This window comes from Prionailurus viverrinus, chromosome C1 (assembly GCF_022837055.1).
Source record: "Prionailurus viverrinus isolate Anna chromosome C1, UM_Priviv_1.0, whole genome shotgun sequence".
In the NCBI taxonomy this organism is placed as follows: Eukaryota; Metazoa; Chordata; class Mammalia; order Carnivora; family Felidae; genus Prionailurus; species Prionailurus viverrinus.
The window spans coordinates 198695752-198708126 of NC_062568.1; the positions used below are offsets into that span (position 1 = coordinate 198695752).

The window sequence follows — 12375 nt, forward strand, 5'->3', positions numbered from 1 at the left end:
AAAGATGTAAAATAGTATTTCCTCCTCCAAGCAACTGTCAGGGTGTACATTGTATCATAGCTAGAAGGCCAGTCCTACCGCCTTACCCCCTTTCTTTTCTTCTTTGACCTTCAATGTCGTGTAGATTGTCCCTGATCCTTGGTCCAGCTGATCGCCCCCATACATTATTGAGTTCAGTTTGTTTGTACATTGGAAATCGGCTCTCAATGTTTGATTAGATTCAGGTCTAAAATTTTTCACAAAGATCTTTCACAGAGCTCTTTCTTGATCCCATCAAGAGGCACACACAGTGTGTCCCGTTTTTAGTCAAACCAAGTTGATGTCTTTATTAATACTGTCTTTTCTTTTGAACGTTCTCAGCTGTTTGTACTTAGCTTCCTCGCCTTCTCAAAAGAAATCGTGTAATACAAACATTACGATTCAGGTTGTTTCTGGATTAAATTTAGTAATCTTAACATTTTTTAGTTTATCACGTGTGTTTTTCTGAGTGAAGGTTCAAACGTACCATTTTGCTTTTAAATGTTCTTATTGTAATTTTTTGAAGAAAACAAAAACAAAAACCTGCTGCTTACGTGCAGTTACTGGTATATCTTACACATCCTCTTTTCCAATTTTATGTGAGCCTACTAAGTAAGGATCTGGTGAGTTTCTACTCATTGTTGACGCTGAATTTCAAATGGTTAAGGGACCAGTAAGTAAATTGCTTTTGTCTATCTGATGAACTTTATGAGCATGGGTCACACAGAGTGGATCATCTCAGTGCTTTGTTTGTTCTGGATTTTTATTCTAGAGCAATGGAGGGACGAAGCGGCAAAAGATAACCCATCAGAATTACATAGCCTATCAAAAGCAAGTCATTCGGCGCAGTATGCGACATAGAAAAGTCCGTGGTGAGAAAGCACTTCTTGTTTCTGCTAATCAGACACTAAAAGAATTGAAAATTCAGGTGAGGAAATTACAATGTTGGTTTAGAAGGGACCTTCCTGCGTTCCTGCTTTGCCCTGTGTTTATGTATGTCTCTGTTTTCTTTCAGGGTCGATCCTCCTGGTGTTAATCCGTTGAGAGGGGGGTTTCTTTTGATTTCAGAATAACGCCTGAATAAGTTGAATAATTGAATAATATATTCAATAAATTGAGTAATAAATTTCAATAAATTGAAATAACTCTTTTAAAAAGTTTTCAAAATAGCCGAGGTTTGAAAAAAAAAAAAAAAGTTTTCAAAATAGCCGAGATCTGGTGCACCTGGCTCGCTCAGTTGGTGGAACACGGTAACTCTTGATCTCGGGCCATGAGTTCAAGCCCCCGTGTTGGGCGTAGGGATTACTTAAAAATAAGTAATTTTTTAAGAGGCCACACAAAATAGCCAAGAATCTTTCTTTCTGTGAAGGTGAAAGTGGTTTGGATTCTGAAACCGTGGGCAAGTTCTGAGTAGCTTATGGGAAACACCGAGAGCCCTGTAATGTGCCGAACGCGGAGGTTGTTCAGGGTTAATTGTTCCCTCACTTTACCGTGCTGTATGTTTTCCTTTGACCACTTACTAAGTGTTTGAGCCGGTTACCAGGATCTGCTGTGAAACTTAAGGGGAAATAAAAGGCAGCTACTGCATCGTTCATTCACTTGGGCGAGCCTAGAATTTGTTTACCACAATATTTTTGGTGTCAGATAAGTCTACTTGATAGAATTTTAAAGTTACCTCTCTTTATAGAGTGATGTTTTCCAAATGGGTTTTTAAAGATTTGTTTTAGATTGTTTTCCTCTCCGTCTCACTCCCTCGTGCCCCCCTCCCCAAAGCAAGCATTGTTGAGTGAATGCAGTGTAGGCATTTTGAAAATCCTAGATGATTTTGTTATTTCTTCGTATCAATACTGAAATACTGTAAATGAGTGGTATGTCCCAAAATCTAGGCAAGAGGCTCTGATAAGTTCAAGATGCCCGTGAAAAAAAAGAGAAGAAATCTGGCCCCTAATCGGTTTCAGACACTGATACATATCCAGAAAGTCGACCAAATTTCCCTCTTTGCTGCTTTCATGTGGCATAGTTTACTGGTTCTGCATTTTTTCTTGCTGCTGATATTTATCATTGTAATTGAGGCAAAAATACAGGCTTCCTTTGAGGGTGTTATATGTTCCAGATTGTCCTGGGAACAGTATTTCCCTCAGTTGAACCCATGGCTCTGAAAATAAACGTGTTGGCATAATATCTTTACTCTGTTATTGTACCTTTTACATCTGAGAAAGCCTGTTTCTGTCACCGGCTTTTTGCCTGTCAGTGGTAAACCTCGAACATTCAAAACCTTTAAATTACAAAAAGAGCCCCTGTGGATAAAGACATTTAAAAAGCCTGTGCTGCTTTTATTACGGACTACCATTTTTGAAGAACAAATCAAAAGTCAGCAGAAATAACCTCTGTTTAGGAACATGTTACCTGCACGGAGGAGCTGTTAGAAGCCAGCAGCAGTTCAGATGAAACCCCCAACGTGCTCTTCTCCGGTGGGTCCTTTGCAGTGTCCTTCCTCCCCCACCCGGGCTTTGAAGCCGCCGTGATCCAGAGTCAAAGGAAAGGGCAGTGAAATGTAATTTCCCCTTGCTGCTCAGTGGTGGTAGCTTTGAAAGCCTCCACTAGATGTGACCTTTTGCCTGGCAGCCTGGCCAGCATTGGGGTTTGTGGTGGGCACGAGTGTGGCCCTCAGTTAGTGGTGGTGGCTGTTTTGTTTTGTTTTTAAAGTATGTAAATGCCTCTTTTACGTTCGATGGAGCCTTTCCTCATGGAGAGAGTACATTTCCAAGTTAATAGGATGGCATCATTTGTAAAAGTATAAATGTTTTATTCTAGACATCCGCATTTAGTGTGGCTTAAAACCTTAAGAAGTTTGTCTTGCCTGATGATTAATTCAGCCACCTCTGATACCGTAAAGTAAATGGAATTACAGTTGGTTCATCTCCCTTTGCAGAAGATGTTCGGTGTTCAGTTGTATTACTTCATTTTCCCGCAGACACGTTTTGAGCAGTCGCGCTGCCTGCCTTAGTAAGGAGGAAACGGTGGTGCCGAGGATGGATGGCTGCCAGGTGAAGCCATCGCCCCTGCGTTTCCTTTAGGCCACACACCCTTGCGTCCTGGCAAGGAGCGCAGGGTGGCTTCCCCTTAGGACAGGGTTTGTTCCCCTTAGGACAGCATATGGTTGTTCCTCGTATGCTCCATAGATTAGGGATGCTGCACCTATATAACATATGTTATATTTTAATGTTTATTCATTTTTGAGAGACAGCACAAATAGGGAAGGAGCAGAGAGAGAGATGGAGACACAGAATCCAAAGCAGGCTCCGGGCTCTGAGCTGTCAGCACAGAGCCTGACGCGGGGCTCAAACTCAAGAGCTGCGAGATCATGACCTGAGCTGAGACGCCTGAGCCACCGAGCTACCCAGGCATCCTGCACCTATATACTATTAAATTATACTCAGGCATTTTTACGGCTTGTGCATTATTGTGCCAAAGGCCTCCGTGCCCTTGATTGGCTTATTCCCTTCTTCTGAAGTAGAGTGTGCTCTTTTCACTAGCAAACACTTGCTCATCTTTCATGGCACCTCCTACAAACCTGCCTTGGCCTCCAGCTGTAGAACCGACTCTTCTTGTCCTCCATGCTCCCCAGATCTGACATGTACCTTCTGCCACCAGCCCCGCCATGTTCTGCCCTCACTCTCTGAACGCCTCCCATGTGGGGTTCCTCACTCAATGTTTATTTCCCGCACTGAACGAAGCATTTGACTCCTGGTGGCTTCTTCATAAAAGCTTCATTCGTTGTTAAGTGTCCTTGGCCATGTGCTCAGTACATAAAGTCCTGAGCATCCACCCCTCAGTGAGGGTGCTCGTGTCTGGATGTGTTTGCTTTGTCCGACCTCATGGGGCTGGTGCAAAGACGCTCAGTATTCTGGGATACCAGCAGGCGTTCCTACAGTCAAGCGGCTGTAATGTTGCCCACATTAAGTTCGTAATGGACACCTCCATTGTAACTCTGCTTTCTTCCTCCCGATTCCTCTTTGGTAACCTGGTTACCTCTGCCTGATTCCTATGTGCTGGGCTGGCTTTGGTAGAAGTGACCTATTAGTACTTCTTACAAGAAATAGGCTTATTGATTTAAAAAAATTTTTTTTTCAACGTTTATTTATTTTTGGGACAGAGAGAGACAGAGCATGAACGGGGGAAGGGCAGAGAGAGAGGGAGACACAGAATCGGAAACAGGCTCCAGGCTCCGAGCCATCAGCCCAGAGCCCGACGTGGGGCTCGAACTCACGGACCGCAAGATCGTGACCTGGCTGAAGTCGGACGCTTAACCGACTGCGCCACCCAGGCGCCCCGAGGCTTATCGATTTAAAGGCAGTTGATTGATGATGTCAGTGCATGTTAGCCACAGAACCATCTGTGTTGTCTTTTTTTTTGTTTATGTTGAGGGAGAGAGAGGGAGACAGAAAGAAGCCCAAGCAGGCTCCACGTTGGCAATGCAGAGCCCGACACGGGGCTCAAACTGATCAACCATGAGATCGTGACCTGAGCCTAAGTCAAGAGTTGGATGCTTAACCGACTGAGCCACTCAGGCACCCCACAGCCACCTGTTTCTCAGAAGCTTGTGTCCTTTTGAGAAGTCCAGTTAAGATTCAGGCCTAACATGGAGGAGGCCCGTGTTGTTATCCTTGTTCCTAATTTTCTGTATGCCACAATTAAAATCACTTTTCCAGTCACAGTTTTCTTGTCTTGGAAAGCTCTTGGGCCCTATTATACACACGATTGTCTCAGGGCTTCTTCATCTTTCCAGATTCAGAGAGTAGAAGTAGCGTGCATATAAAGGTTAGGATGGTTTTCCCTTACCATCGTTGATACTGGTAATAAACATACATATAATAAAACATTCACTTGAGTATGTAAGTAAGCTATGAAGCATAATAAAATGGATACTCTTGAATGCACCCTCCAAGTTACAAATTAGAACATATCATTGAAGGTGCCCATGTGCTCCTGTCCAAGGCCAAAACTTCTTACCTGCCCACTGGTAATTACTACCCAGCAATGATTAAAAAAAAAAAAAAAAAAAAAGACATTTTTGTGAATTTGAAAAAATGTTTAAGTATTATGCATAGTAGTCTTTCTGAATTTATTTAATGTTTTAATTTTTTTTTTTTTTTTTTTTTAATTTTAGAGCGAAAGTTGGGGATGCACACAGGGCATGGGGGGAGAATCCCAAGCAGGCTCCACGCTCTGCGCAGAGCCTGATGTGGGGCTTCATCTCACAACCCTGGTTATCATGACCTGAGCTGAAATCGAGAGTCAGACATTCAACCAACTGAGCTTTCCAGGGGCCTCTGAATGTACTTAATTTTTTAATAATTGGCTAGAATTATGAAGGGGTCCCTTCCCTTAAGAAATTCATATTTTGGTTCCTAGAGGCAAGACTATCTAAGAATATACAGCAGTCCCAAGGGTGAATTATGTAGTCCAGGCTTGCTAAAGAAATTAGGACAGAAGGAAGAATCCAGATGGCCTGCTGGTTAATTTAAAGATGGTCTTAGGAAAGAATTTTGACTTGACTGTTAAAAGGACGGGTGACCTGGGCATGAGGCGAGTGACTGTCATGTCCTGGCTGAGGCCTTAAAACCAGAGGAGCTACCGGCCTGGTCCACCTGCTCCTTTGATTTCCCCACACCCCCTCTCTCGGGGAGGCGGCAATGCGCAGAACAAAAGGGTCCGTGGGTATAATTGTTCTCTACCAGGCTTCCTAAGGATGTTCTCAGATAGGCTAGGACTCTAGTATTCGTAGGAGTGGAGCCCGTGGGCTGATTGCAAGGAGTAATATCTTTTGTACTCTGAGGACTTTTGTTTGTTTGTTTGTTTGTTTGTTTGTTTAAAGTATCCATGTATTCATTTATTCCAGTAGGGTGTAAGTCTCAGTATTATTTGCCTCATACACGCTTTCTTTTATATTGGCACAGATCATGCACGCGTTTTCAGTTGCTCCTTTCGACCAGAATCTGTCAATTGATGGAAAGATTTTAAGTGATGACTGTGCCACCCTCGGCACGCTTGGCGTCATTCCCGAATCTGTGATTTTGTTAAAGGTAGGTAACGGCTCCTTACGTAAGGAATTCTAGAAAACTTTGATGACCTGTCCCCCACAAGCGACAGTGGTGAAGATCGCCTCTGGTCCTCGGGCGGCTGTGCCAGTAAGCGACTGGCCTCCAGACGCTCCCACTCTGGCTCAGCTGCACAAGACTGAGTGGAGATCAGAACATCGCTGGTTCTTGTGGGGTTTTCATCATTTTTGTTAAAAATAATATAGATTTAAGCCTCCACCCAGACTTCTGGATCAGCAGAATTACTTAACCATACTTGTATTAAACCATCCCCTCATTTCCTCTTGGCTCAAAAGTACCAGCCACTCAAGCAGGGAAGCAAATGTAACACATGAGGCTCGGCCACGATGGTCTAAATGCTTCTGGTTGACTTGGGATTTTTGTCCAGGGCATGGAAATTGGCTTCAGGTACAGTAGATAGGAGAGGTGGAAAGTGTTTTGCAAAGGCAGGGTCCTGAAGAGTCCTTGAACTGCCTCATTAGCCCAGTTCTGTCCCTACCCTCCTCTAACGGGTGGGTTTTGTCCCTTCCCTTTGCCTCTTTGGTTTCTTAGTGGCCAGAATCATCCCCACTGTGGCAAACAACCACTGCGTCACCCGGTAGAGTATTTGTATTTGTTCACTATTTTGAACTGTGAGACACATGCTTGTATCTGGAGCCTCAGTCCTGGTGAGATACAGTTGGGCCCTGGAAATGAAGGAGCAGGCCCATAATACCCACTCCTCCACGCACTCCTGCCGCCTGCCCATTCCCTGTTTCCTTTTTGCTTTTCTTTCAACTGTAGGTTCTGTGGAATTATTCTGAAAACCTAGAATTGCCGAGCCCTTAAGGACCCTAGGTCTAAAACCCTTGAAATGGCCCATGTTATCAGAGGACTTGTACCTTGGACGATCAGCTAGAGTCTATGCTAGCCATCAGCCTCAGGGCTGGCTTCTGTCCTGAAAGGGGAATGGGTGATTTCTTCCTGCTGCCGAGGAGGAACAAAAATGTCTTTCTCAGCTAACTTATTTTTTGGAGGACCAGTCTGACCTGGTTTCTACCAGCTCCCTGTCACCGTCACCACTGGCATCCTAACTCACATTCATTCATTTTGTGCTTAGTAGCCGCAGGGGAATAGATGTCCACATCGGAAGGTGTTTTTAAGAGCAGTTAACCAGTGTCACATGTAATGTATGGTTTGGGGGTGATGAGTGTAGACCCATCATTGTAGGCGGGGACATCCTTTGTTAGTCCTGGACAGGCCGCCTCTCTACCGGACAGCGCTTGTATCTGTGTGTCCTGTAGCAAAACACCGGTCGACACGTGGACCCGCCTTCCCTGTGGTGAGGATCTGCCCTGGTTTTCACTTGTCTTCGTTGGTTTTTCTAGGCCGATGAACCGATTGCAGATTATGCTGCAATGGATGATGTCATGCAAGGTAAAGACACATTTGTTTTAGGAATTGAAGTTGCTAGAAGGAGAGGTAATTACACCTGGTGAAGTTTCCATCTAACGGTGCTTTTACTTTTCACTTTGAAAAAGTTTTACGTGTTGTTAGGGTGGAATCTTACATTCTTTCTCCTGGAAGATCATAGAGAAGGGCGGGTGCAAAAATGGGGCAAATGGAAAGCTGAGAACAGAGTAGTAATGATTTAGCTGAGCTGAGGAAACTGAAACACCGGTAAGCCTGGCAATAGAAAAGGTCAACCAGAAGCAAAGTTAATTCTGATTGTAGAGCCTCAGGCAGATGCACAGGAGACCCCAGGCACTTCGACAGTGGGAGTGAGGTCAGAGCCTGAGAAGAGGAAAGTATGTAAGAAGCGGTAAGACAGCGCAAGCCCCTCCTCTGGATCCTTCCCCTCCGGGACGTCACGTGAGCAATGAGGATGTGTTTCTCAGCTCTTTGAAGGCGAGAATGAGGCTGTTACATGGCAGACAGGGAGAACACCCCTGTCTTTGTTCAGATGCTGGCAGCTGCCTCTGCCTCCTACACAGGAGCGATGAGCTAAATCGCACTCGGGGGACACCGGCCAATTCAAAAAATCACCTACAGATAGGTATTTTTTTAAAGTGCTTCATCTCCCAGTAACCCTTCAGTGAGGCCCACCAGTGTCCACTGACCAGTCCTCATACTTCACTAGTATGAAGTATGGGCACCTCCAAACCAGACAGTGGAGGAGTGAGGGTCTGGAACGAAACAGTGTCCATGAAGAGCCTCAAGAAAGGAAGCTAAATGAAGCAGTCCATGCAGGAAGCAGAAGAAAGCTCAAAAATTAACTATAAATAATACAGAGAGACCATATAGCTAGGGACTATATAAGAGAAACGTTGAGAGGACAGAAAGGGTTTCATGAAAATATAGAATGATCGTACCAAGGATCCGATGCAGTAAGTGAAATTCTAGGGACTCGTGAATCTAAAAGCATCCAGAGATACGGGAGGAAAACAAATCCCCTTCCTAGGATAAAGAGTCAGAAAGACCAGTGGATGGAGCTGTGCCCACAGGATTCTGAGGAAAAGTGAGTTCTGATCCAGAATTCCACAACTAGACAGATTTTGTTCTTCCCTCACATTTGAGGCCCCCAAATATTTCTCTCTCAAATATCGTTTGCCAATACACTGTGGACGGGTGTGCTCTTCGTAAACAACAGTGCAAGTCAAGAACGAAGTCGGTGGTGGAACCCAAACCTAGGGATCCAACAGAGGAAGACAGCCCTAGAAGACGGGAAACCCCAGAAGAGAAGCCCTGCGATCAGCGGCGAGCACCCCCCAGTCCAGATCGGAGCAGGGAACACGGCTCCGGCAGAGCGTGTCCACAGGGAAGAGTGGAAGTGATGGAGGGCTGTCTTGAGGTTTACAGGTCTTCCAGCGTCTGTATGCAGCAATTACCGCCCCCAGAAAGGTAAAGTCATACCAGACAGGAAGTATGACCAAGGTGCACTGAGGGATTCAACCGTGAGCACTTGTTAATGGAGTGAAAGGTGACGTGTGAACACTGGACACTGACTTGACTGGCTTCACAACAAAAAATACCATGTCAGGAGGGGACATGGGTTAGGGGGCAGGTGGTAGACCAACTAAATCTTTAGTGTTCGTTGAGGAAGTTGTTAGATATTATTTATCTAATGCTACGAAATAATAATACAGTTGACCTTGAACAACATGGGTCTGAACTGTGCCAGGTCCACTCCCACATGGGCATTTTTAAATAAGTGTATGTGCAGCACCGTAAGTGTATTTTCTCTGCTTTATGATTCTCTTAATATTTTTTCTCTAGCTTACTTGATTGTAAGAATGCAGTATATAATGCATATAACATACAAGATATGTGTCGAGTGACTGTTTTGGGTGAAGCTGTCAACAGAAAGCCGTTAGTAGCTTTGGGGAGAGTGCAGAGCTCTGTGTAGATTTTCAGTCGTGCTGTGGGTCAGCGCCCCTAAGCCCTAGTTGTTTAAGGGTCAACCGAATCAGCCTATCATCTGGAAATAGAGACCAGGAGAAAAGGCTACATGAGTCTGAAGGGGTTGCTTCTCGAGTGTGGGAATGGAGGGAAGGTGAGAGAGACACAGCATCTCTCCAAGGGCATCTGTCCCACGGTTTTCTCCAGGCCCCCCCTGGAGTCCTGCAAAACTTGGCTCTAGCTACAGCCATTGTTCTACTGTATTTGACTTGTGTGTTGCTTTGATAAAAGTAAAAACAAAGAGAAAGATCATCATCTGATTATTCTCACCCAAAATTTCAAAGGTAATCGTTATGGGTGAGTAAAGTAATTAGAAGTCATTTATAAACTTTTTTTTGTCTTTAGGCATTGCAACAATTTAGGCATTCTTGTCTGTCACGACAGTGTTTTCATTTTGGAATTCTTTTTTCTCTCTCTCTTGCTTTCTAGTGTGTATGCCAGAAGAAGGGTTTAAAGGTAAGTTACATTTGTCATGTTTTGTTCGTGAATGTCAGAGTCATGCTGTAATTTTCTCTTAAAGCGAAGGCTGTAATTTGATTTTAAAATTTAATCCAATATAGTCTCATGACTGAAATTAATTTTAGTTAAATGCATTTTTTATTCGGGCTTCTTCATTATCTTTTTCAGCACTCGGGCCTCAGCTACGGCCTGTGTGTTCAAAGTCTGTGGTGCCAGATGTCCATTTTGCTTTCTCTTTCTCATTTGGAGGGGCGGGTGGGTGGGGAGGTGGGGGGGTTAGCTGACGGCATTTCTATTTACCTTTCCCCGCTCCTCCTCTCAGTCCCACCTTGGAGCAAAACATTTCGTGTGTAACTGATGAGAGTTAGAGGGAAGGAATTTGCTGAATTATATCCAGTTCAGTGAAAAGGTTTCATTCATCCATTTAGAATTCAGGCCTTTCTTGGATTACGACTTTGGATGGAGACACAGCGGTGTCTTGTCACATCATGGCCGCTATTAGTTGTGTATACCGATAGTATTCATTAATTCATCAAATACAGATCTTTGATATTTACAGATTGAGCCTTTGCCCTTCTGATTCCTTTGGCCTACTCCAGAGGTCCGTGGCAGCTTGTGATTTTTTTTTTGCCTCGGAGTGAGTTTAATCAAACACCAGGGGTCCTTTGCTGAAACAAATAAGTGAGCAAAGCCACTGGCCTTAGTAAAGCCTTTCTGCCAATGCAGCTTTGTTGTCTACACGTTACTACACAAAGAAGTGGTCAAAACAAAACAAAGCAAAAAAATGTCGTTATGAGAAATGGCCATCAAATGAAAGCATCAATAAAATGTGATTAACTTGTGCGAAGATACCGCGTAGGAAACACATGGCTTTCAACTGAAACGTGGTTTAGCGGAAAGCCTGGAGTCTGCTGCTCTGTTCTTACCCTTCACCGTCCAGGGGCTGCTGTGCTCACTCATTAAATTGGATATTCCCTGGTGATGATGCGTTCTTGGCAAATGGAATACCTGAACTCTTCATTTTCAGTTCACAGCTCTACCTCCACATGTGTTTCTTTTCCCAGGTACTGGTCTACTTGGACATTAATCTTTTGGACACTTGCTGACTTCTGAGAAATGACCAGAAGGGAAGAGAGACGTTTGACATATGTTAGGGCATTAACGAAACGATGGATTTAAGAACTAAACCATTCTGTGACTCTTCCAAAAGGCAGAAAACTATTCTGAAGTGACTGTCCCAAATGCCTTATGTCAAATAAAGCAGATTGCACTGACGGACATCAGACTTGAAGGAAATGTTTCAAATTTTATATTTAAGAGAGGGTGGCGGGCGGGCGGGGCAAGTAAAGACGGAACCGGTTTAGTAGCAGTAACAGTAAATCATGTTTACATATGAGATTTATAGTCACGGGAGGGAACAAAGTTCTGTTATATTTCCCTGCTCGCACTTCATACCAGATGCATTGGTCCATAAAGGATTTGTATCACAGTAGATGGGACAACATTCTGCTCTGAACTAAAAAGTACTTCTTTAGAGACATAACCTGCTTACCAATACCTGTCTTTGATTCCTATTTTACTTTGAATAAAGCATGAAAGTGAAGAAACTTGCCTTAATTGTGGAAAAGTGTCTTCAGATTATCCTTCTCTGTGTCGGCTCCACACTACCCGCTGCCCCCTGGTCTCTCTTGGTGTCGGGTCAGGGAGGAGGCACCTCCGTGCCTCCTGCAGCGAGCGAGGGATTGGGTCTCAGTTTTGGCTTCAGTGCCCTGGCTTTCGTGCACACAGAAAGGATGGCAAATGTTTGTTACCTGTGATAGCACCTTCCTCCAATCTTGCCGTCATTCCGAATTTGGGAAATCAAGTACATCTCGCACTTTGGAAAACTCTGACCACACCCTATCAGAAGAGTCAAGTACCATCTGGATAACGCAAGGTTTTTGTAGAAATGTGTTCTTTCTGTTCTCCAAGCCTACTGTTTGTTTCTCGGATCTCGCTTCTCTTTTTGAAAGCATTCTTCCTGAAATGCCCAGAAAGGGCATTTAGATCATTTTGTTTAAATAAGACAAAAAAACATATGGATGGGATGTGTCGTTTCATCCATTTCCGGATTACTGTTATTAACTCGTAACCAAAACAACATTCTTAAGAATATTGAGGGGTTTTAAAATGGGACTTAAGACAAGTTGGTTTCGCTGTTTTCTGTTGAGTTGTGTATGTGCATGTTCGGGGCCAAGATGCTGACTCCTGCGTGTCTCTCGCAAACACTTTTCGAGGCTTCGGTTCATGACAGGTACCCCCCCTTTGTTTTACCCACAAAAATTTAAACTCAGATAATGGATGAGGGAGGCAGGTTTCA

General features: G+C 44.1%; 1 protein-coding gene across 7 annotated transcripts in view; it reads left to right on the top strand.

Moving 5' to 3' along the window:
- USP48 (ubiquitin specific peptidase 48) overlaps window positions 1-11628 on the top strand; it is a 91786-nt gene extending 80158 nt beyond the window's left edge. For all 7 annotated transcript variants that reach the window (XM_047869299.1, XM_047869298.1, XM_047869297.1 and 4 more), the window contains 5 exons: window positions 791-946; window positions 5979-6104; window positions 7487-7535; window positions 9987-10013; window positions 11081-11628. In XM_047869299.1, the coding sequence (XP_047725255.1) occupies window positions 791-946; window positions 5979-6104; window positions 7487-7535; window positions 9987-10013; window positions 11081-11103 (381 nt within the window). In that variant the 3' untranslated portion in view covers window positions 11104-11628. The remainder of the gene's footprint in view (window positions 1-790; window positions 947-5978; window positions 6105-7486; window positions 7536-9986; window positions 10014-11080) is intronic.
- The last annotated feature ends 747 nt before the right edge of the window (window positions 11629-12375 follow it).